This window comes from Eptesicus fuscus, chromosome 22 (assembly GCF_027574615.1).
Source record: "Eptesicus fuscus isolate TK198812 chromosome 22, DD_ASM_mEF_20220401, whole genome shotgun sequence".
Lineage (NCBI taxonomy): Eukaryota > Metazoa > Chordata > Mammalia > Chiroptera > Vespertilionidae > Eptesicus > Eptesicus fuscus.
The window spans coordinates 29,818,704-29,843,266 of record NC_072494.1 but is presented as its reverse complement, the minus strand read 5'-3'; the positions used below and the strand labels follow the sequence as shown (position 1 = coordinate 29,843,266).

The following is a 24,563-nucleotide window of genomic DNA, read 5'->3' as shown; positions in this document are numbered from 1 at the left end:
ACACGCAGCAGCGAGTACGCACATCTGGCGGCCAGCCCGAGCGACTCCTGTCCTGATATGGAGAGAGAGGGCGGGCAGGTTTGTGTCCCAGCGCGCGAGTCCGGAGGACGCTCCTGGGCCGGCTCCTCCCCGCGCTTTTGCATCACCAGTCCCCCCCTCCCCCCGCCCCTCCACTTTGGCCCCTCCTCCAGTCCCCTCCCTTGCCCAGTCTAGTTCGGCTGGTTCTCGGGGAAAGCTATTAATAGCATTACATCAGCCTGGGACTGGAGTAATCTGGCGCGGCGCCAGCCAGAGGGCTATAAAGGGTGATGCAACGCACTCCCAGCCACAGTCGCACGCAGCGAGGCGGGCACTGCACAGCACTTCCCCGGTCGCTGCCCCAGCGGACCCGCCTGCCCGCGCTTCGGCCGTGCGCTCCGGGTGTTCGCCCGCCAGCCCCACCGACAGGCACCCCGACCCCGTCCCGACCCCGTCCGCCCTCCGGACCCTGGCCGCTCCGAGTGGAGACCAGAGGTGAGCGCTTGGAAGTCGAGTGAGTGAGCCGGAGAGGGTGGCTCGCTTTCATTCCCTTCGCGCCCCTATAGTAACTAGTCCCGCGCCCCCTGGGCCCAGCCCCGACCCGCGCCCCCAGCCTTCGGCTTCTATAGAACTCTGGCCGAACTTTTCCCAGCTACCGCTGCTCTTCGGCGCTTCAGAAAGTTTCTCGCCAAGAGCTTTCTCTTTTGACTTGGGGCGCAGAAGGGTCCTGTTGATAGAGAGGTGGGGCTCCTGCTTCTCGGCTAGGCTGGGAACACCGCTCCTCTCCGCCTGGGCGCTTTCCTACCCCTCTGGGAGCAGGCGTGCGGAGGTGTGTTGCGCACGGGTGTCCGAGGCTCTCCAGCTCGCTGTTCGCTCCATCCCTCGCTTGGTGCCGCGGCACTAGCACTCCCGATCCCAGCCTTCCCGAGATCCGCAGAGTGGCACGGAGGCTGGGGGCTCACGGCAGGGCTGCCCCGAGAGCCGAACGGAATGAATGGAACCGAACCGGGGAACCGGGGTCGCGGCTGCGACCGCCGGGAGTCGCCCTACGCACTCGGAAGCGCAGGACAGCGCAGGCAGCCGGGAGCGAAAGTTAGTTGGGATAAGTTCAGAGGTGGCGGGCGCTCCGGTCCGGTCCTTCGGCAGAAGACGGAGTGGGCTCCCGCAGTGCCTGGGGTCGGGCTCCTGGGCCTGAGACTTCCTGTCCCAAGTCGCTCACGCCTTTCTCTCATACCTGTGGCTTTGGTTCTTCCTGTGGCGTGTTCTCAGATTTCTCTGCTTTTCCTCCATGGAGACCCGCCGAAGGGAAAGCGAAGGTGCGAAGCCACATGCTCATAATTGAGAGAATGGCTTTGTGGTCTAGTGGCCAGGACCCTGAGGAGAGCTTGTACTGCACGTTATGTCCTGGAGCCTCAGTATCCCCTGCTGGGAGATGGGGGCACATACGCAGTGCTGGCCCCCTCTGCCTGTTTGCCAGCGCAAGGCGGTGTTTGGACCAGATAACCGTTAAGGTCCTTACTGGCCATTAGATTTTCAGATTCTAGAGTGGTGTAATTTCAAAAGGGGGGGGGGGAGGTAGTAAGGGGTCTTGTATGACTTGAATGAGGGAGTCTCTATCTAATGTCACTGACCAGCCTCTGAGGCAAAGGGGGAATGGGGACTCTCTATTGGACATCTCTTCCTTTTCCAGCTTTCTTTCCATTTGGATTGGTTCTCCTCTCTGCTCCTCCATACCCCATTTCCAACTCATCTGCTTACTTCCTAACCACTTTCTTTTCTGTACTTTCATTACCTCGATCACATATGCTTCCTTACAAATAAAGGAGTTGCTAAAGCATGGGGGGGTGGGGGGGTGGGGGGTAGGGAGAGCCAAGAGCCAGGGCAAAGAGGGGGGAGGGCCGTTAAGACAGGAAGGATCCAAAGGCTCCAGTAGTGGCTACAGGTGTATTTCTTGCCCACACTGTGGGCCTGAAGTGCTGCCTGCCACGTTTTCTCCCAATGCACCTATTTCATTGTGGCTGACAGCTACCGCTGTCTCCTCAACTTTAAATGAAGGGGAAATTGATACTACTGTCTCCTTGTGCTGCAGTTAGCATTTGTTGTAGAATAATGCTACAACACAGAGGCTCTTGCTTTCAGGCTATTCCAGACCAAGATTGGGGTGAGTATAGGTTTTGCAGTTGCAATTGGCTGGATGGTTTCAGAGATAACATGGCAGGTAACACTCCAGGGCCACAGTGTGGACAAGACACAGCACTCAGCACCTGTGGCAGCTACCTTGCCTTTGGATCCTTCTGTCTAACCCCTTCTCTCTCCCTGTTCTCTTCCTTCTATACTCCCTCCCTGTCTAATCCTGCCAAAGCCTCATCTGGTGGGTACCAGGTTACTTGACTTGATTCTTTTTCTACCTGGCCAGTTGCTTTGTTAGTTGGGTCTCTCTTGATGGAAGAAAATGACGGGTGGGTGGGTGGTCAGCAGCTTGGCCTGAGCTGGACCACTCACCAGCTTTGGTTCTGGGCAAGTCACTACCTTCCTGGACCTCATTTTACTTAATTACAAATAAAGACCTGACCTAGGTGACTCTAATATTAGGTGTTCTATTTCATTAGATCGAGTCCATGATTTCTTCCTTTTTCAAATGGCTGGGCATGGAGCAGGGTCAGTGACTCCAAGTGTCACCCATCCTGGGGAGGAGGAAGAACATAGCCAGGACACCACAGAAACCAGAAATGGTCTCATTAGTGAGAACTAGTTATTTCATAAGTATCAGTGGAGACAAGCTGGTGCCAGCAAATAGAGGGGTGGAACTGACCTGGTGTGTGGGGAGCCTGGGGTCAATCAAAGTGCAAAAGAAGCTGTGACTGACCTGAATGTCTTGAGGGTTCCAGTTAATTCCTGATGAATAAGCTATATTGACAACAGCATTGAGTTCCCTCGAAATGGAGAAAGTGAAATCAGAGTACTATTGGGGACTCAGGATATGTGTAAACTCACCTTCATGAATCTCATATGATCTTCCTGACAGCCTGTGAGGGAACTCAGGCAGGCGGTACCGGTCTCATTTCACAGATGAGGAGACTGAGGCCCTGAAAGCATGAGTGGCTTCTCGGTGGGTACTCAGCTTGTCAGTGGAAACATCTGGTCCTGAAGCCCAGCTGTATACCTCCAACCTTCAAGTGGGCTGGGAGAAAGACCAAGCAAGATATGAAGTTAGCAAAAGACCAATGTTGGCTTCTGACTTTAAGATGTTTTATGAGCTGTGGTTAATGGAAAATTAAAAGTGAAAATTCAACACAGTTGTTTGTAGCTACTAGAAAATAAAATCTAGGAGCTGAATTTCCAGTTAAAGAAATACATGAGTAAAGTTTCACTTTCTTGAAAATGATTATACCACCAATGATACGACGTGATTTCTGATCAGAGATAACGAAGCAGAAGCAAGATGCAAGTGCTTTGTAGCAAGTGTGGACAATTTTAAGATCAATGTAGAAAGTCAACTCAGAAAATCCCCAAACATATTTTTTTCTTCAATGAGGGGGATGTTTAAAAGGTCTCAACATTCACGGGAAAAAGTTGTCTGAAGATTTTAACTTTGTTTTCCTTGTAGGGACACAGCCTGAGTCTGGGCTGAATCATACCTTAAGAGAACTGAGTAAAGAAGTAACTAGAAAGTATCTCAAAAAACTAAAAAAAAAAACAACCCTAAGCTTTAGCCGAGTGCAGAGAAAGCCCAAATCTCTACAGATAGAACTGCTTTACATTCTGAAAAGCATTTAACATTTTTACAACCCATTTCTGTCCCCAAGTAAGCCCACCCAATGCTTTTCATAAAGACATTCCATACCACTGACATTCTTCACTTTCTTTCCTCAGGACTGCTGACTACACTAAGAAGGGGGGAAAAATTCCCAAACAGCAGACCTCAAGCCTTGAAAGCTCATTAATAAACGTAGTTGGGTGGTGAAATGGAACTACACACAACTGTGTGGAATTCAGACTACCCATGTAGAAGGGAGTCATCTAGTCCTCCAAACAAAGGCAAGCCCAGTGGTAGCTTTGAATTCCATCCCTGAACTCCTGGATTTTTAATGAAGTTAGAAGGGGAGGGAAAGCATGAATGCATGGGAGAATCTTAAGCCTCTGGCTTTAGAAGGCTGTTTTCTCAGAGTTTATTACCTACCAGAGGCAAGTACCCTCCCAGCATCCTAAGGTTATAGGATTAAGCTGGTAGAACCTCAGTTCTGACTCATGACATAGGGCTTTATAGAAAGAGTTACATACATTTCTTGGGTTCCTTTGAATAGTCAAAGGTGGCATTTGTTGGCCTGGAATTCTTGCCTCTAACAGTGTATCTCAGATTGTAAAGGGGAGTTAGAAGTCAGGGTGCTCTATTCAGACGTGTTTGAGATCCAAGAGAGTGACCAGCCACCCTCCCACCTGGACCTCACAGAGTGTCTGTCAGAGAGCCAGGCTTGTGCCTGAGAGATCCCTGGGAGGCCCAGTAAAAGCATACCCCCTAGTTGTATTATGTTTCCAAGGCAAATTCATCTATTATTTCTTCAACTCCTTGTACAACTCGATGAGAAAAAAGGACGATTGTTATTAGCTTTATTTTATATAGGTGAAGGAAGGGCACTGCGAGTTAGGATGACATATGAGTAAGTGAGCCTTAAATCTTGATCTTCTGACCCCAGTCTAGGAATTTTTGTGGATAAAAGGCCCGCTTATATATACTCCAAAATGGGGGCAGCAGCCTGAGTGTGCACCCTGACACAGATCAGCAAATTCATTACCTAGGGTTCAAGTTTCCCCTGTGGCTCTTTCCTCCAGCATTTCATTTCTGGGACCCCCACCACCCCTATGCCTACTCACACCCTCATGAAAAATTTGCTTTGGTTTTTTGTTTGTTTTTGCAATGTGGAATAATATTCTATATTCTATACATTAAGGACATGAATTTTGGAGCCAAACCACATTCCAAATCCTGATGCTGCCTCACACTGACTTTAGGCAAATTATTTAGCTTGTATAAATCTCAGTTACTCCATCTATAAAAATGGTGCTAGGACCTAACTCAACTAGGTTCTCATGAGGATTAAATGAGATAAATCACATCAGGTTTCTGGTGTGAAGGAGGCACTCATTAAATGTTAGCAGTTCGTTGATGGGCTTCCTGTCTGGTTGGATTGAAGGACCACAGATCCCCAGATTGAGAACTCTCCAGGGAACCCCTAACTAGATAATCCCCATCCTCATCACCCCTGGAGAACTGACTGCCTGGACAAGGAGGAACAGCCAGTGCTGGAGGAAGTATATGGCGGGAAGAGATTTATGGGGACCATGGAACTGTTACTGTTTCTACCTTTTATTTTCCTACTAGAGGCCCGGTGTGTGGGGTCCCTCAGCCTGGCCTGTGGGGATCGGGCCTAAACCGGCTCTCTGACATCCCCCAAGGGGTCCTGGATTGTGAGAGGGCAAAGGCCAGGCTGAGGGACCCCACCAGTGCACAATCAGGGCCAGAAGGGACTGCAGGAGGGTTCCAGGGCATGTCTGGCCCCTCTCGCCCAGTCCCGATAGGCTGGACCCCAGCAGAAGCTAACCTACCGGTTGGAGCGTCTGCCCCCTGGTGGTCAGTGTGCCTCATAACAACTGGTTGAATGGTCAAACAGTCAGACACTTAGCTTTTATTATGTGGAATTGTCTCTTTGGATTCCTTGGACTGTAGAATGATAGAGGTAGATAGGACCTCAGAAGCCATTTGCTTTGACCATCCCTTCCTGATTTCATGTATTTAATCGGGCAGTCTTCAGTGGTCAGCAGGCATTGGGAGCAGCCTGCTCTGGAATAGAGCGACAGCAGAGACTCAGTTCCCATGCTACAGGAACTCTCAGTCATGTGCCGGATGAAGACTGAGGCTCAGAGAGTTCAGGTCATACTGCTCCTTAGCACCAGAGACAGTGCCCCAGGTCCCCTTTGGCCCCCAGACCAAGGCTCTGCACAGACACCACAGGGCTGAACAAGACCTCCAGACGAGGTCCAAATTCTTAGCTCCTCACTTTATTCTGAGGTCTTTGCTTCATTAAGCTTAACTTTACAAAGGGGCTACTACTGGTCCCTCGTGATCTGAAACACTAGCCCCCAGCCTCTGCCAAGGACTGGCTCAAAGAAACTCGCCTGCCACGGTTACCATCCTCATGCTCATTTATTTGGATCCAACTTCCCGAGGGAGAATTGTCAGAGATATATTTGCTACATTCAGGGGTCCCCCACGTCTTGCTTTACTTCCACTTATTGACTTCAACTTGATTTCAGATGCCAAGTTTCTTTTTTCAAAAAGAGACTGGAAATGAGGTTACATAATAGTTTCACTTTTTTTTTTTTTTAATGCTCTTCCTCTTTCAGTACTGTTTGAGGCTACATTTGCATGTATGCACATCAGCCAACACTAATGCTTTTGAGAATTCGAAATGCCAACCCTGATCAACTTCAGTGAGGCATTTTTATCCACATCACTGAGCTGTGTATTTTAAGAACCTGTTTTACTCAAGCTGAGGATGGCATGAAATGAAAACAAAACATAAGCCGGAGGGCTTATGGGACTTTCCCTGGGGGTGGGACTCGGGTTGGAGGTCGCAGGTGTGGCGGGACTTGGCCCCATGCCCCCAATCCCTGAAGTAGTTTGGGTTTCGATGTGTCTTTCAGCAAAATGATGCTTCAACACCCAGGCCAGGTCTCTGCCTCGGAAGTCAGTGCCTCTGCCATCGTCCCCTGCCTGTCCCCTCCTGGGTCACTGGTGTTTGAGGATTTTGCTAACCTGACACCCTTTGTCAAGGAAGAGCTGAGGTTTGCCATCCAGAACAAGCACCTCTGCCACCGGATGTCCTCTGCACTGGAGTCAGTCACTGTCAGCAGCAGACCCCTTGAGATGGCAGTCACGAAAGCCCAGGTAGGTGCCCGTTCTTTCAGCATGTGTTTGTCCTACACCTGCACACCTACCACATGCCAGGTGTGCTATGCAGGGGGCCGCAGCGTGAAAAAACACAAACTACTGCCCTCAGGAGCTTACTTTCTGCTGGGAGGAGACAGATAATACACAAAAGAAGTAAATACGTAATATGAAAGACTGAGCAAAGGAGAAAAATAAAGCAGCAAAGGGAGACTGAGAGTGGTCCCGCTGGCTGTCATGTTGAGAATGGGCAGTAGGGACAAGAGCAGAGGCAGAATACAGAAATGAGACTGTTGCAGTAATCCGGGCAAACAAAGGCAGGTCTGCATCAGGATGGAAGCAGGAGGTATGGAGAAGTGGTCAGCAAATGGGTCTGTCTGGAAGGTAAAGCTGATGGGCTGGCAGATTGGACATGGAGTATGGCTCCAAGTGGAGGACTCCAGGGTGGCTCCAAAACTTCTGGCCTAACTGTAAGGATGGCACGTCTATGTGCTGCTGAGATTGGGACATTGGGCAAGGACAGGAGTCCATCCTATTGGATATCCCGGGGGAGGAGGCAGTTGGATATGTGCGTTAGGAGTTCAGAGGAGAATCAGGGCTAGAGGTGCAGAGTTGGAGACCACCAGCATATGGATGTTATTTAAAGCCATGGTCCTGTGTGAGCTCACCTTCTGTGTCCAGTCGTTCTGAAAAAGCACCAAGTATATTTAATTCCATTATACAAGGACCCAGGTGGCCAGACTGTGGAGCAAGGACCCCAGCCATGTTCACAGCTGTGTGTAATGCTCACAGCCTTGGTACCAGGTTCTGCTTCAAGTTCACTTCTGTCCCTCACACTTGCACTGCTCGCCACTCAGTGACTTTTTATAAGACACATGGAGTAATAGATATGGTGAGAAGTCTGAGAGGTGATTGCTGGCGATGCTGTGGTGGCTCAAGGACTCAGAGCTGAGGTCTTGGATGTTTTGCTGGCCTGCCCTCATGGCACAAGATGGGAGTGTTTGGGGCTTAACTGGCATGAACACTGATTTGGGCCTGGAGTCGTGGAACTGGCCGAAAAAGAACTGAGTTTTAAAGGAAGTTGGTTAAGAATCTTTATGATTCTATAAAAGGGGCAGTGATTCTATATATAAGGGCTTTATAAATCTGTATAAAGGTGAATGAAATGATAGTTTTTAAGGGTCTAGAAAAAGACCTGGCTGACAGTTCAGTGACTGGTAGAGGGGACTACTGTATGATGCTGTCATTAGGGGCACTGGCTGGGCGCTCATTAACCTGAGGGGCTGTCATTGTCCCAATAGTGGACAGTGCCGGTTGGATAATGGGACACACAAGGGAATATTTATTTTAATTTTATAATTAAATATCTTGAGATAACAGTGCAATGGAATTAGTAGGACCACCATAGAAGGAAGGAGAGCATTCTGAAGGATATTTTGAGGGTCTCCAAAGGATGAGGTAGGCAGCCTACTTTGTGGAAAAACTCCTTAGAGCCACCCCACCCATCTGTGATTCTGTGTTCCTCAAGTGATCTTCTGATCTTAGGATAGTATAACAAGTAGATTTTCCTACTGGGAAGAGAATGCACCAACTGACCTATTGAATATTCTGGTCCCCTTGGCTGCTGTAATCCTCAACGTAAAATAAGACAATGAGCCTCTGAAACCCATAGGCATCCTGTACATTTGGGCGGCATGAGCCTGTTCCCCAGTCCCAGCCACTTCTGGGGAGGCAACATGGTGCAATGAGGCAGTTGTGACCTGGAGAGGACACAGGACAAGGAACCAAAGGCCTGGAGGACATCAGGGTTTTGTAGGCTACTGATCTACTGACCATGAGCTGGCGATTCCTAGGTCTCCCTGGGCACGTTACTACACGAATAAATCAGTATTTGTTGGTTGAACTCCTCATTTCCATGTTAAACTGATAGGACTGAGCTAAATGGCCTATGGAAAGGCTTTTTCATCTCTGACAGTGTGACTCTGAGATTTGTTCTCCTTTCAAGTACTTCCTCACATGAGAAAACCCTAGGTCCCACCTATCCAAAAATGTCTGTAGGAAATGTCAAGGAAAAAATGTCAAAGGCAATACTAGAATTGCTGAGTTATTGAAGAAGACGTAGATGGTGAGGTTAATAATAACTAAAGCTTACATAGCAGTGATCATAAGCTAAACTGTTTATTGACTAATTTGACCCTCATCATAAGATTATTGATCCTGCCCTAACCAGTTTGGCTCAGTGGATAGAGCATCGGCCTGTGGACTGAAGGGTCCCAGGTTCGATTTCAGTCAAGGGCATGTACCTTGGTTGTGGGGCACATCCCCAGTAGGGGGTGTGCAGGAGGCAGCTGATCGATGTTTTTCTCTCATCGATATTTCTAACTCTCTTCCCTCTCCCTTCCTCTCTGTAAAAAATCAATAAAATATATTTTTTAAAAAGAAAAAAAAAAAGATTATTGATCCTGTTTTACAAATGAGGAAACTGAGGCTCAGGAGAACATAACTTACCCGAGGTCTCACAGATAATAAATAGGTAGTAAAGCTGGGATTCAAGGCAATTTAGTCTAAACCTAATGTCTGCCTGTGTGGTTCTGGGATCCAGGATATGAAAGGTAGAATTTCTCTCACCATATTTCCCCCTTCGGCTTTGTTTCTCTAAATTGCAAGGCCTTCCATCTCAGTCCAAACAAAGTCAGTTTCCTCTAATCCAAACGACTAGTAATAAGTCAGATGTGAGGCAAGTATGGCTGCCAGGATTTCTTTGGTTTGAGGTGTGGCTCCCACACCTTTTCCCACTGTCCAGAGCAGTGACAAGTGACAAGACAAGGTCTGACATTAGCACCCTAAAAAACCACTACCCACTCAGCCCACCGTGAGTGCTTCCCCCAGCAGGACTCTGGTCTTGAAGCCAGGTCCAGCAGCCAGACTTTGCTGATTCCTCATCAGTCCTCAGACAAAGTCAGGATCATAGTGAACTTCCAGAGGACCAGATCCTAAAACAGGATAGGGTTTTTTCTCTGAGGAGCCCCAGGGCTGGCTCAGGGGGAAGCACAGAGGAAGGATAAATCAATGGATGGTTCTAGTTTGCCACCCATTGGTGGCACCAAGCCATGGGCTGATAATGTCACTTTGGTTGGGAATGTGCTTGGGTTTCTCTTCTCCAGGAGCCCCATCGACATCTCCTGAATTCCAGGTGAAGATAGAGATGAATGGGCTGCCCTTGGGTCTTAAATCAAAGAAACAGGAGGAGAGGAGAAGGAGGAGGACAAGATGGCCAGGTTACTGAGGTCATTCCTGGTTCTAGGGGAAAGGACATAGTTACCAAACAGAATCTGTTTCCTGTTATAAAGGATTACCGTTATTACCAATAGCTACCCATTTGAATATCAAACTCCTATTTCAAAATCCAAATGCATTTTTAAAATAAGCTACATTTTTATTTACCAATATTGCCGATATAATTTTAACTAACAATTCTTTGATTTTCATTATTCTTTCTTAAGGGTGAATAATGTATGTGTGTGGCAGGGTTTTATGTAAGTCTGGGGCTTCACATTATGGCTGCCCTGGGTAGCCAGTTTTTGCTGGCAATAAAAGGCAGTGTATTTGAGATGGGTCTCATTTCTTGCCTCCCATTAAGCAGGTGCCTCTTGGATTTTACAGGTAGCCCCTGAAGAAGATGAAAGGAAAAAGAGGCGACGGGAAAGAAATAAGATTGCAGCCGCCAAGTGCCGAAACAAGAAGAAGGAGAAGACAGAGTGTTTGCAAAAAGTGAGTGTCTTCTCGCCTTGCCCTAACCTTCTGCTCATGCCTGTCCCCCACCTCATGTCAGGATCTGAAGGGGAGTTAAGAAGCCCCCTACGCAGAAGAATTTACCCAAGAAGGGTGTGTAGCTGGGAGCAGAAATGCCAATGGCTGAATGAGGAGCTAGCAAAGCTGTTAGCACAATGAATGGGACTCTGGATGTTATGAAAGCAGGTGTGTGAATTAAAAACCACAGTAGCCGTGGCCAGTCCCTACACGTCCAGCAGTTTCCAGGCTGTAGGATGTCAGCCCAGTCAAATAGGCTTCACTCGCCCATTCTCCTGAGAAAAGGAAGCTGCCAGCTCTCATTTGGCTCACTATGAAACGCCTTTAATTAATCTCTTCAAACAAGTTATTTCCTTAATCCACAAGCAGTGATTAAACTTTCCTGGTGTTCCTGGGTCATTCTTAACTCTGCAGCCCTTCTCCTTGGCTCACCCAATAGGCTTTTAGCTCCTGGCTGTATCTAGCCAGCTCCCCTTCCTAAAGGGAACGGCATCTGTGGTAGGCTGGGCAGCTCATGCTCTAGTCTTTCCAGTATTTATGTCTTTTCCCCCAAGTGTGGACAGGCCAGGGCAGAGTCACCACCCAGATTCCACAGGTCCCCAAGGGTTCTGTTGATTGCTTTAGGGATTCAGTGAAAACTAAGACATTTTGTGTGTTGCCATGTACATTCTTTCTGGGGAGATGAGCTTCTCAGTGAAATGATTGACTCAGAAGACAAAGCACCATGAGCCCAGATTTTGCTCCAGCCCCCAAGGCCCTTGTAGGTCCAGAAGACCTGCATATGGGCTGTTGGACTCATGCAGAGGAGACCTCTGAGCCATTGATTCCACTGCAGCCTCATTACTATTAGAGTCACAGCCTGCCTCAACCTTGAGTGGAAACTCAAGGGCATCACTAAAGAAACCTCTAAGCTCTAAGGCTTCTCCAGAGTCTGGATTCTCCCAAACTTAAGGCTGCTGCTCCGGCTTTGTGGGGCACTGTAGCAGGAAGCCCATGGCGTTGCCTCTGCAGGCCATTTCCAACTTGATGAGACCCCACATGTCCCAGGTGCTACCCTATCACCCAGGGGCCACACCCTGGCCACCCCCTCCTTGCTGTACCTTGGCTCAATTCCTAATAACTCTGTGGCTTGTTCCTCAGGAGTCAGAGAAGCTGGAGAGTGTAAATGCTGAACTGAAGGCCCAAATTGAGGAGCTCAAGAACGAGAAGCAGCATTTGATATACATGCTCAACCTCCATCGGCCCACATGTATTGTCCGGGCTCAGAATGGGCGGACTCCAGAAGATGAGAGAAACCTTTTTATCCAACAGATAAAAGAAGGAACATTGCAGAGCTAAGCAGTAGTGGTTATGGGGGCAACTGGGGACTCCTCATTGCATCCTCCTTCTACATCCAAACCCCTGCAGCCATTGAGATCTGACTTCCTCTCGAATCCCAGCAGCAAAGAACTGTGGAGGCAGGACGGCTCGGTGACTCAGCTGGGCCTCTCCACTCTGCCCCAGAGCGGACTTCGGACCAGAGCAAGGGCATTTTTTGCCTCAACTCCAGGATTTAGGCCTTAACATACCAGCCATTCTTGGATTCTCCGGATGACCCCTGGTTAGTGTTCTGCCCACCTTTCATCTGGATTCTACAAAAAAAACAGGAACTCCCACCGTTAGGATTCATGCTAAAGAAGTGTCTATATCTTGGGTGGGTGGGGTGGGGCCATCTCCTCCCTTGCCACTCCCACGGTCACTAGTAGGGGACATGGAGTGAGAATGGCTTTTAGCAAAGTTGTGCAATGGCCAGGGTTGTGCTTCTAGCCAATATGCTGTTATGTACAGGAATTACTGTGTGCAAGGCGTTTGTTTCATAACTAAGCATTGTGCTCTCCTGATGTGTGCTCTGACAACACTGGTGTGACTTGTTTGAGACTTTCCTCAGATCTAGTGTCTGAGAGTTTGAGGGACTACCATCATGTGAAGTGTCTTAGAAAATGTTCAGGTGGCCGGAAGAGCTTGTCAGCCCCAGGAGAATAGAATTTTGCCAGCCAGCAGTGCCGTTTTGTGCCAACAGAGCAGGCCTCCTTTCCCTTGGCACTCAGACATTAGTGCAAAATTCCTGGGCACGACTGCAGGCCCTCTGTCCCAGGAAGAAAGCAGCAAGTCCACCTTCCAAAGGGTTAGGACTCTGCTCAGTGGTTTAGGTCAGGAGTTATTCCTAGGCCAGTTAAGAGCCAAAGAATATTCCGTTTTCCTTTACTTGCAGTTGAAAACCACATTCAGTAGAGGTGCGTTTGAAGCTAGGTGATGCCTAGGCGTTCGCATTATTGGATGTGAATGGCATTGTTTTTGTCATGCAGATGTTTAGAAATCTGGCCCAGAGCATGTACAGCTGTGAGAGGTCATTCACACTGGCCACGAGAACTCTGGTCTGTTTAAATTCTGATGTTTCTGTGAAATTCTCAGAGTGTTTAATCCTACTCAATAGTATCATTACAATTTTCTGTAAGAAAAAATATATTACTTATTTATCCTAGTATTCCTATCAATATAATAAATATTGAAACAAATATATGGTAAATTTAAGTGTTGTGCTGGTGTCTGTGCTTTAAAATCGGTTGTTGAAGTCTAGTCATTCTCCTGCCCCTTTCCTCTCCATTGGGGGTGATGGGGGTGGGGTGGTTATTTAGCCTTAAATATTTTCTAAGTGTCCCTTTGTTCTTTGGGGTGCCACTAGCTGGTATAGTTGACTCTCAATCCTCTTCCCCAGTCTGTGGCATCTGATGCTCAATTGCTCATTAACAAACCCTGGAACACAGTACCAAGCATATCCCTTAGATTAACTGTTCGGTGTTAAGATAGATTTTGTTATAAAATCTGAATTGCTAAATACCTCAACTATCAGTTTCTCTGAAAGGACAAAAGCCTAAAACATACACCTGTTGTTCAACTTGAGCCATGGACACCTTTCCATTCAGCCACAGAACTTCTCTTGAAGTATTCACTTGAATTGCATTCGTTATAATGTCCAGATGAGTGTCACAAATGTGTCACTCAAATAACAGGAAAAATGAGGGGAGGATGGATGTTATGCAAAGTGCTGAGGTTCCAGTCCCAGAAAAACTCAGTGTATTGTTTGTGGATTCCAAAGAAATAACCCAGAGGACTGGCTGGAAATGACACGGGTTTAATAGGACTTACTTGCTTAGAGACCAGTGAAGTTTACTACCGCACCAGCTGCCACTGGTGAGGTTGCCCACTAAGTCCCATCTGGCCTGTGGATGGGCCACCCCAGGGGCAGCCGGCCAGTGCTATTGTTTAGCCCTCACCTAGCCTTTCCCAACACAAGGTTTCATAGAGTACAGAAAAGAGAAAAACGGCATTCGGGGGAGGGGACATGCTTGTATGCGCTCAAAACACTCGCTGTTTACAGTCCTGGCTCACATCTAGAAGCAGTTTCTCTTTGGCTTTTCTTAGACCAAGTTGCTGGCCAAGTTCCCAAGGTCTCACAGAAGGCCTTCACTCTATTTCCCACAGGGCCAGGGGGAGGAAGGGGAGTTGGAGCATGGGAAGGGGACCATGTTCCCAATTACCATACAATGGGGAAGAAGAAAGGGAGAATAATTTTAGATGGGATAGGTGTGATAATTCAAAGAAAAGTATTCTATCTAATTTTGGGAATCTCTGGAACACAGGATTCCTTAGATCTGAGACAGGACCAAGCTCCCTTGCTCTCTGCCTATGCACATATGTAACACTCACAGGCTAGAAATGGAAATTGGCTACTCTGCTACCAATGCTGTTCTTCATTAAATGTTAAGATTCGTGCACAGGAATGGTGCCGTTTCTTTGAACACGTCTATGGTTCTCTTACACAATCACCTGTAACACAGGTGTCCTACTTTGGCCACTTTAATTACACATTAGGGGTAATTCCTAATCTGTAAAGAGCCAGCTGGTGGAAGTGCCATTCACCCTTCTTTTAGGAGATAATCTTTCCTTTATCCTGGTGAAGAGGGGGGGAATTCCTTGCATTTATTCTCCGGTTGTGGGTATAGGGGCCACCAATCAGCTGTTATGAAAAGACAATTTTTAAGCTGTCATGGACAATGGATTGGAGAGGAAGGAAGGGGTTGGCAGCTATGGCAGGAAAAATTGATCTGAGAAATGCACTATATATGGTTAATGAAACTAAGTTCTTCTAACAAATGCATTAAAAATAGTTTGGTTTTCTGTAGCCAAGTTTATGTTTCAATACTTAAATAATAATAAAGGATGAATATGTATTGACCATCAAGTCATTTAGTTCATCTTGTTTCACATTCGATGGAGAAGGAAGGTTGGAGGGGGAGGCATCTGGGAGAATAAACTTGGATGGGACCTCCACCAGAATGACAATGTCTTCCATTGGGCTACCTCAGTGGTGACATCACACTCACAGGTCGTGGAAAGCCCACCCTCCCTCCTCTCTCCTGCTCTCATCCTACCCCCTTGCCTTCCTCTGAGATCTGGCCTGGCACCTGTTTTGAAGTAAAGAGCTTTAAAGCGTTCTGGCCCAAGACAGGGGTTCTGGAATTGAAACTTTCGCTTTCTGCCAAGAACTAAAATGCTGTTCTTTTCTCCTCATGGGCTTTTAACAAACCCTTGAAACCCAAACCCAAACCAAGCTTTCTCCTCTCTTCCCCATCCCATACTATTTCATTGTGTTCAAGCAGTTTCTCTATGGAGTGAGCAGGGTTATCATGGATCTGCCTGAGGTAAAACCTAACAGGTGGCCAGGTTTACCCATTGAGCATCCTTCTGCCTTCTCATGGTGGCTCTAACCCCAGAAGTTTCTCTCTTTATCTGATCAAATCTGCTCTCAGGAAGGAATTCACACTGAGGCTTAAAGGGCCAGTTGAGGACTAATACCAATAAGTGCTAACATTTATTGAGACAGTACGCTCAACACTTTATATGCATTATCTCTTTTAATCCTCCCAGCAACGGTTATTATCCCCATTTTACAGATAAGGAAGGAGAGAAGTGAGTAGCTTGCTCAAGGTCACACAGTTGACCTTTCTAAAGCTGAAACAATGTTTTTTAACCGGGTTCTGAGAAGGTGTGTGCATGTGTGTGTGAGATTAAAATACACATAACATACCATTTACCAGTGTAACCATTTTAAAGTGTGTAATTCAGTGGCATTCAGTACATTCACAATACTGTGTAACCATCACCACTAGTTCCAGAATTTTTATCACCCCAAAGGATGTCCTGTATCTATTAAGCAGTCACCCCTCTTTCCAGTCCTAGGCAACCAATAATCTAATATCTGTCTCTCTGGATTTACCTCTTCTGGATATTTCATAGAAATGGAATCATACAATATGTGGCCTTTCATATCTGGCTTCTTTCACTTAGCATAGTGTTTTCAGGTTCATCCATGTTGTAGCATCCATCAGTACCTTGTTCCTGTTTGTGGCTGAATAATATTCCATTGTGTAGATAGACCAAATTTTGTTTATCTACTCCTCTGGTGATGCACAGGAAGATAGCCTGTATCCTAAGGAATGAATCTCTAAGGTGGGAGATAAGAGGTTTGGGAACAGGGGTCTTTCTCAGAACTTTCAAGTAACAATTTAGAAATCACTTACTCTGTGACTAGCTCTGTGGGAGCCCAATAAGGCAGGAGGTATAATGGTACATGCTCTCCAAAGGTGTCAATGCTCCCAACCACTTCTGGCCGGTAGGGAGGTTCTACAGGAGGGCCTTTGGCAGGCTCCTGGAGTTGAAGCTTACACAGGCTGTTTGTATAAGCTTAATGGAAGGGAAGAAATAAGGCAGTACCCTAGATTATTTATTAATTTTATTTTAATCCTCACCTGAGGTCACATTTATATTGATTTTAGAAACAGAGGAAAGGAGAGAGAAAGAGAGAGAAACATCAATGTGAGAGAGAAACATCTATTGGTTGCCTCCTGTAGGTATCCCAACCAGGGAGTGAACCCACAACCTGGGTATATGCCCTGACTGGGAATTGAACCTGCAACCTTTCAGTGTACAGGATGACCCTCCAACCAAGTCAGCCACACTGGCCAGGGAGGCCCACTGGAAAACTTAATTCCCAACTCAGCCCAACCACTGTTCTGGATTCTCTCCATAATATGCACACATAATAGAATTAATTATGCAACTTCCAATAACGCACAAAATGGGTCTTCTTGGAGGTAGTTAACTCAGTCCAGTTTGAAAACATTTGGTCGGCCCAAGCTTTCTTTGTGAGGCAAAGTACTTAGTGGTTCAGAACAAAGACTAGCTGGACCTGCATTCAAATACTGCCTCCACTGCCATTAGTTGTGTGAACTTAGGCAAGTGATACAACCTCAAATTCTTCATCTGTAAAATGGCGGGGAGGCGGGGGGGCGGGGAAGGGGAGTAGCAACAGCACCAAACCCAGTGGATTCTCACCATCCTGAGTGAAGAACATAGCATGGTGCCTAGGGGAAGCAATTTTTAAAGTTATTATTAAAGGTCATTGTCATCAACGTTTACTAAGATTTTATGAAAGGATGGGTTAGGGACCAAGACTGCCAATTCTGGGTTATTTCATTAAATTAAACCTTAAGCTCAGATGGTTCAAATTAATCCCATCACCTTACATTCCTACAGATTTTGTCCAGTTTTTATTTTGGAACCCACCTGAGTCCCTGGCAGGGTGGGCCTGTCCTCTGTGGGGTCAACGGGTGTCTGGGGAAATGATGGTGGCCCTGTCCTGAGGGGGTGGCTAGGGGATGAGCACAAAGGGGTAGGAGACAGTGACAGGTCACAAAGGACAGTGGAGTATAAATATGGCCGCACAGGGGGTGTGGGCTGAGAGAGTGGAGTTCATAGCCTCTTGGGGAAATAAAAAAATCAGAGGTGGTGGCAAGGTGAGGCGGAGAGGAAGCCCACTCTACATCTCTATATCCTTGATGAGGTTCAGTCTGGGCTCCAGGCGCCCTCTAGCATCCCCACGGCAAGCATCTGTGCCCCATCCCCAACCTGCCTCTGGGAGGCTGGGAGGCAAAGGGGTCCCTGTGGGTTGGGGTGGGGTTGAGAGACCTCCGTAGAGCCATCTGTGTGACCCAGGAGCATTACTGCTCCCTCTGCTGCCAACGAGGCCAAGAAAGAGAAGACCCAGGGACCTGCCTCGCCAGCACTGCCTGCTGTGATACAACAAAGCCATGAACAGGGAGTCTCCGTTGCCATATTACACGGCCCAGAACAGCTCCAACATGGGCATGTTCAATACCACCATGGGGAAACTGCAGCGCCAACTGCAGAAGGGAGAATATGACATCTTCAAGCACGCACCTATATTTGAGAGCGACTTCATCCAGATCACGAGAAGGGGAGAGGTGGTTGATGTGCACAACCACGTCCGCATTCTGACCATGGGCATCGCGTCCACCAGCCCCATCCTCCCACTTCCAGACGTCATGCTGCTGGCCCGCCCGGCCACTGGCTGGGAAGAGCATGCAGGGCGCAGCAGAGTCACCACGGGAAAAAGCCGCCAGGCTGCAAAGACCTTGGAGCTCACTAGGCTCCTTCCCTTGAAGTTTGTGAGGATCTCCATTCATGACCGAGAGAAACAACAGCTGCGCCTGAAGTTCGCCACTGGCCGCTCCTGCTACCTGCAGCTGTGCTCCCCTCGGGACGCTTGGGACGACCTCTTTGCCGGCTGGGAAAACCTCGTTCACCTCCTGCAGACACCAGTGGACAGTCACAACAGTACCTACACCAACCCTGCCACGGACATGGCATGCGTGCCTGTGTTTGAGGACGAGGACAGGAGGAGCCAGAGAGCGGCCAATCTCCGAGGGAAAGAGGATCAGGACCAGGTCAGCATCAGAAGCCTCCACGTGGTCTCTGAGGTGGCTGGGGCCACTTCTGCAGCTTTTTCTGGGGGGGAGAGTATCCAATATGACTCCCACAGATTCACTGCCATGCCTGATGTAGCCACCCCAAACCCAAAACCTATGGAGCTTGACAAAGTGTCAGTAGCAGGGGTGGCAGCAGGCACCACAGCAGTCGCTCTGAGCATGGCAATAACCACATCTGCTGCCCCTGAACAACTAAGCACGGTCACAGCAGGGGCAGCCACCAAGGGTCCAGGGGGGAGCAGCACCAGCATAGCCATTGCAGGTGCTGCCAACATGTCCCCCAAGAGCATTAAGACGGCCTTCACAGGTACTGCCAATAAGGTCCCCGGGAGTCCTTCCAACACTAGCCTCTCCCCAGAGACCAGCATGGTTGTTGCAAGGGCAAAAGCAGAGCCAACCAGCAAGACTGTTGGAGAAACAGCTATCGGCTGTGCCACAGAACTCATTGCAACCTTGCCCAAGGAAGGTAGTGTGAGTGAACAGGCCAGAAGGCAGCAGCGAGTGTCCCCTGCCACGGCTGAAGCCTACAAGAGCAGAAAGGACAGGAGGGAGCGAAGGGAAAGGAACAAAGCTCTCAGGAGTCCCCATCACCTCAGGGCAAGTGAAAGCCACCAAAAGCCAGGGGGTGACAAGATCCTTCGAAAACCATCTAGCTGGTTCTTAGCCAGGCAGAGAAATGACAAAAAGGAGCCACATTTCAGCAGCCCGGGGGGCAGCAGGCCTGTTACCATGCACAAAGGCATCAGCTCTGCTCCCATCACCAAGGACTCCAGGACCTCTCACAAACCAGGAAGGAGCTTGTCTACAAGTAACTCAGGTTCCACAACCAAGAGACTCAGCAGTATCAGCTCTTTCTGGAGGAATGTCAAAGCCAATCTTACAACAAAAACTGTGACCTCACCACACGGCAAGGAGGTGGACAGTCTGGCTAAGACAATGGAAAGGAACAGCATGGAGAGCATCATAGAGATAGGAGAGAGTGGCCAGAGACTGGAGATGATTGTCAGTCCAACATCTGAGATCATGGAGATAATGACCTTTGAACCCTATTAGTAGGACCCAGAAGCTGCAAAGGGGACCAGGGCTCAGGGGAGGATCTCTAGAAAGCCTATTCCAGCTTTCCTTACTGCATTTTAAATAAAGACCATACAGTCTGAATACAATCGATACAATGCTGCTTTCTGTCTGAATTTCTATGTCCCCTGGTCTAGCAGTGACCTCACAGTAGATTCTGTGATGTCAACTGTGCTGTAGACTGAGACCCCCCATGTCCAGTCCAGAGCAGCGCCCCCTCACCCATGCTGGGCATAGCCAGCAGGAGGGCTCCATTGTGCCTTAACTCCTTTCGGGCCTTGTTCCCAGGGCCATGACTGAAAGTCCTACAATGTCCTGGGAAGCTCTACCTCCACCATCTCCCTATCCTTTTTATAAACAACTAGAGGCCCGGTGCATGAAATTCATGCACTCAGGGGAAGGGGGGGTATCCTTCAGCCCATCCTGTGCCCTCTCACAGTCCGGGAGCCCTCAGGGGATGTCTGACTGACAGCTGTGGGGAGCGAGCCTAAGCCAGCAGTCGGGCATCCTTAGCGCTGCTGCAGAGGCGGGAGAGGCTCCCGCCACTGTCGCTGTGCTCGCCAGCTGTGAGCCCAGCTTCTGGCTGAGTGGCACTCCCCCTGTGGGAGTGCACTGACCACCAGGGGGCAGCTCCTGCGTTGAGCATCTGGCCCCTGGTGGTCAGTGCACATCATAGCGACTGGTTTTTCCTCCATTAGGTTGATTTGCATATTAGCCTTTCATGCCTGTGGGATCGGGCCAAAACCCGCTCTCTGACATTCCCTGAGGGGTCCCAGATTGCGAGAGGGCACAGGCCAGGCCAAGGGATCCCACCAGTGCACAATTGGGGCCGGGAGGGATGTAGGAGGTTGGCCAGCCAGGGAGGGACCACGAGAGGGCTCCAGGGCATGTCCAGCTCATCTCGCTCAGTCCCGATCGGCCAGACCCCAGCAGCAAGCTAACCTACTGGTCAGATAATCTGCGCCCTGGTGGTCAGTGCACATAATAACGAGCAGTTGAGCGGCCTTAGCATATCATTAGCATATTATGCTTTGATTGGTTGAACGGATGACCGGATACTTAGCATATTAGGCTTTTATTATATAGGATTTTCTCCCCCCACCCCACCCCCCCGCCCGAAAAGGCAAGAACAGGACTCGCATCCCCTCAGGCTATTCAGGGAAGGGAAGAGAGGTGCATCAGCATTTGTTGGCAATCAGAACAGGAAGGAGGGCTTGGTGGGGGAGGGGGATTCTCCTCTAGACTTAGTCCATTCCTAGGTATATACCTTGGAGAAATACATGTTCTAGGACAGTGGTTGGCAAACTCATTAGTCAACAGAGCCAAATATCAACAGTACAATGATTGAAATTTCTTTTGAGAGCCAAATTTTTTAAACTTAAACTTCTTCTAATGCCACTTCTTCAAAATAGACTCGCCCAGGACATGGTATTTTGTGGAAGAGCCACACTCAAGGGGCCAAAGAGCCGCATATGGCTCGCGAGCAGCAGTTTGCCGACCACGGTTCTAGGAGGCAGCTATGAAAATGTTTCTAGGAAAATTAATGTAACAACAAAACACTGGACACAGCCCAAATTTCGAAAAACAGAATTGATAATACAGTAGGATATTAGCATAGATAAGCTCATAGTTTTTTTAAAACAAGCCACAGAATCCTAGATAACAAATCTAGGCTAATATGCAAATCGACCGAACGGTGGAACGACTGGTCACTATGACTCGCACTGACCACCAGGGGACAAATGCTAAATGCAGGAGCTGCCCCTGGTGGTCAGTGCACTCCCACAGGGGGAGGTCTGCTCAGCCAGAAGCCAGGCTTATGGCTGGCAAGCGCAGTGACGGTGGCTGGAGACTCTCCCACCTCTGAGGCAGCACTAAGGAGCAGTGACCCAAGTGGTAAGGAGTAGCAAGCAGGCAGGCGGTAAGGAGCAAGGGGTCCTGGACTGCAAGAGGCATGTCCGACTGCCAGCTTGGGCCCGTTCCCCGCCATCAGTCAGACATCCCCCAAGGGCTCCTGGACTGCGAGAGGGCACAGGCTGGGCTGAGGGACACCCCCCCCACACACCCCTTGCCGAGTGCACGAATTTCATGCACCAGGCCTCTAGTAGAATATAATTTCACTTAGAGAACAGCTCAAAAACAAGACCAAACCATACACTGAATAGGGTACATGTTTGCTAAAGCCAGACAAAAATGGTACAGTAAACACAAAATTCAGCACAATCGTTTTCTCTAGGTGGAAAGTTAAGAGATCAAGTTGGTGAACACAAGGCTTTCAGTGCTGCTGGGAATTGTTCTATTTCTTAAGCAAGGCGGTGGGTACACGGGCATTGCATTTTAATACTCTGAAATCAGAGATAAAATCATCATGGCAGTTGTGATGAAACTATTGCCTCAAGAGATACTATAACCAATGCCTTCTCCTATATTTTCACTCTAGTGTATGCACAAAACTGGTATGTCTGAAAGGTCTAGTCTCTTTAAATTACATTTATTCTAGGTAAGTAATTATAAAAACCCTTATATAGTTATTAGGAAAAGAAGGAATGATATCCCTATTTTACAGATGAGAATACTGAGGATCAGAGAAGGTAACTTGCTACAGTTACACAGTGGGACCTTTGCTTCTGCCCACTTCAATCACAGCTGTCTTGGGAATAGGGAGGAGGCAGAGCAAACCAGTCTAAGGAGATCTGGCTGGCACAAGAACCTGAGACATCAGCATTCTTACCAACATGGTCCCATACTTCACAGAGATGAGCACCAAATTTACTGGATTGAGGGGAGGGAAAGGTGGATTGCTGGGGAGCTGGTTTTCAAACTCCAGTGAGCTCATAGCCCCTAGCTGGTCGTATTTCAAAAGCACCAGACCATCCTTGAGCTGTGTCTGGCTCCTAGGCTTCTGTCCCCTGCCTCTGGTATGACCTGCACTGCAGCCATAAACAGACCACCCGCCTGGAATTCCATGGCCCACTCCTGACTGGGGCTGCCTCTCTCTGCAGCCCAGTCCTCCTGCAGCTGCTAATTAAACTTCTGAATGGTTTCTCTGTACGACATCTTCAAGAACTTTCTTCTTCTGAGGTTCTGAAAACAAATCCTGAAACGTCACATGAAGGAGGTTATGAGTTAGATCACAGCATCCTGGTTGCATGGGTTCTCATGTAACAAGGTCTGTGACTTTCACAAAACCCGTCATGGGAGGGGGTCTCTTCTGTTGGTAGAGGGAATGGTGGACCTGCTCAGTCCTGCTCATGCCCTCTGTTTCCTTTGGCCAAATGAGTTCCTGACTCCAGGATGGGGAATTATTGGAGTGAGTCAAGTTATTCTTAAGAAAAAAGGGAACATGCCAGAGATTAGATACGAATTGGCCCTGTGAAGAAAACAACCTTGGAATCATTAACCCAGAGCTTCAGAGAAGACTGGGGGCCACAGGGAGACAGAATTAATGGTTTACTCCTGACCAGCTTTTCCCTGGACACAAAGTGGGGAAATCACAAAAAGATCACATCACATTCCTTTCATCTGATTTTCTCCACACAGGCAAGTGCAGGTAAACATTAATCTGGAACAAAAAAGTGCAACAAAAACATGTGCAGGGCATTTAGCCATGTATATTTTTTTAATACACGTGGCCCTTGTGATTCTCACATCTCTCCACTTGGCAGATAAACAAACAGGAGTTAGAGCATTTAAAGGACTTGCTCACGGCGGGAGGTGATGGTATGGACAGAGAACAACCCCAGGGCAACTGCTCTCACGTGGCACCTGCTATATGCTGGCCCTGGGTCCCACACAGAGATGCAGAGATGGTGGAGGGAACTGGACAGGGGTAATTATTACAACTCCCAGTGACAGATACGGGGAGACACTCATGTTTGGGGAACAGGATTCATTCAGAGGAGGGGTTCTGGGACAAAGGAAGGAGTTGTGGGTGAGGGAAGGCTTCACTGAGGAATTGGCAGTTTTAATGATGAATAGGGCTCCGCCAGGTGGAGGAAGTATGGGGAGCAAGGGGAACGGTGGAGGAGGTGCAGGGGAAGGGTTAGGAGAGCCTCAGGTCATGGAAAAGAACATGTGCAAAGTACAAAGGCTTGAAACATCACGGTGTGTTAAGCAATTGCAAGTATTTCAGTATTGCTGGTTGGAAGGGAGAAGCAGTCATGAGTCTGGAGAATCAGGCAGCTGGATCCAGGGAGCCTGGAGTGCTGTGTGGATGTCTGGGATTTGGGGAGCCACTGAAGGCCAGCACCTAATGGAAATCTGAATGCTCTAGCTCCAGGGTGGAGAGTTCATGGGCATGGGCTGTCTGGAGATGGGGGATCCTCTAGGAAGCCACTGCATTAATCCTGATCAGAGAAGGGGAGCCCTGAACCTGGGTGGCACTGGGGAGACAGAAAGGGGCAGAGTCAAGAGATGTTGAAGAGCTGGAAGAGGACCATTTCCCATCCCACAGCCTCAAAGACAGGGCGCTCATGGTTTAGGCTAAGCACTCATTTAAGGAGGTGGAAACAACAGAAGTGGAGGTGTCTCCCCCTGTGGTGACTTGATCAGTCAAGGGGGTGCCGAGAAGAGAGGCTCGTGAGAAAGCAAAGAGGAATGTGTTAAGATGTAGAACAATATCTTCTAAATGGTTAATGGGTAAAATATCAGGAGAGGCCAGCCAACGGGGCTGTGGGGCTCCTGCTCTTGGAGATCTCGGGGAGGAGAGACCCCCTGAGCTGTTCCTTGTTCATCTGGGCAGGATGTGTTCTCACCCATGCCTCCACCACCAGGCAAAGAGTCACCGGGAAGAGCCCCTTGTGGCCAAGCCTGGGTACTGCAGGTTG

The 24,563-nt window shown here is 48.5% G+C and overlaps 2 protein-coding genes across 6 annotated transcripts in view; both read left to right on the top strand.

Annotated features, from left to right (window-relative positions):
* ATF3 (activating transcription factor 3) overlaps positions 1–13,331 on the top strand; it is a 55,948-nt gene extending 42,617 nt beyond the window's left edge. For 2 of the 5 annotated variants that reach the window (XM_054711495.1, XM_054711494.1), the window contains exons 2-4: positions 6,721–6,968; positions 10,632–10,735; positions 11,915–13,331. In XM_054711495.1, coding sequence (XP_054567470.1) covers positions 6,725–6,968; positions 10,632–10,735; positions 11,915–12,112 — 546 coding nt within the window. In that variant the 5' untranslated portion in view covers positions 6,721–6,724 and the 3' untranslated portion in view covers positions 12,113–13,331. Of the gene's footprint in view, positions 1–339; positions 533–6,420; positions 6,508–6,720; positions 6,969–10,631; positions 10,736–11,914 lie in introns of those variants that run through there. The other 3 variants (XM_054711491.1, XM_054711492.1, XM_054711493.1) reach the window with 3 other exon arrangements.
* A 4,204-nt stretch (positions 13,332–17,535) lies between these two features.
* Positions 17,536–19,829, top strand: GARIN4 (golgi associated RAB2 interactor family member 4). The gene has a single exon (XM_008146057.3). The coding sequence runs from the start codon at positions 17,965–17,967 to the stop codon at positions 19,714–19,716; it is 1,752 nt and encodes a 583-aa protein (XP_008144279.2). The 5' UTR covers positions 17,536–17,964; the 3' UTR covers positions 19,717–19,829.
* Positions 19,830–24,563: the final 4,734 nt, after the last annotated feature.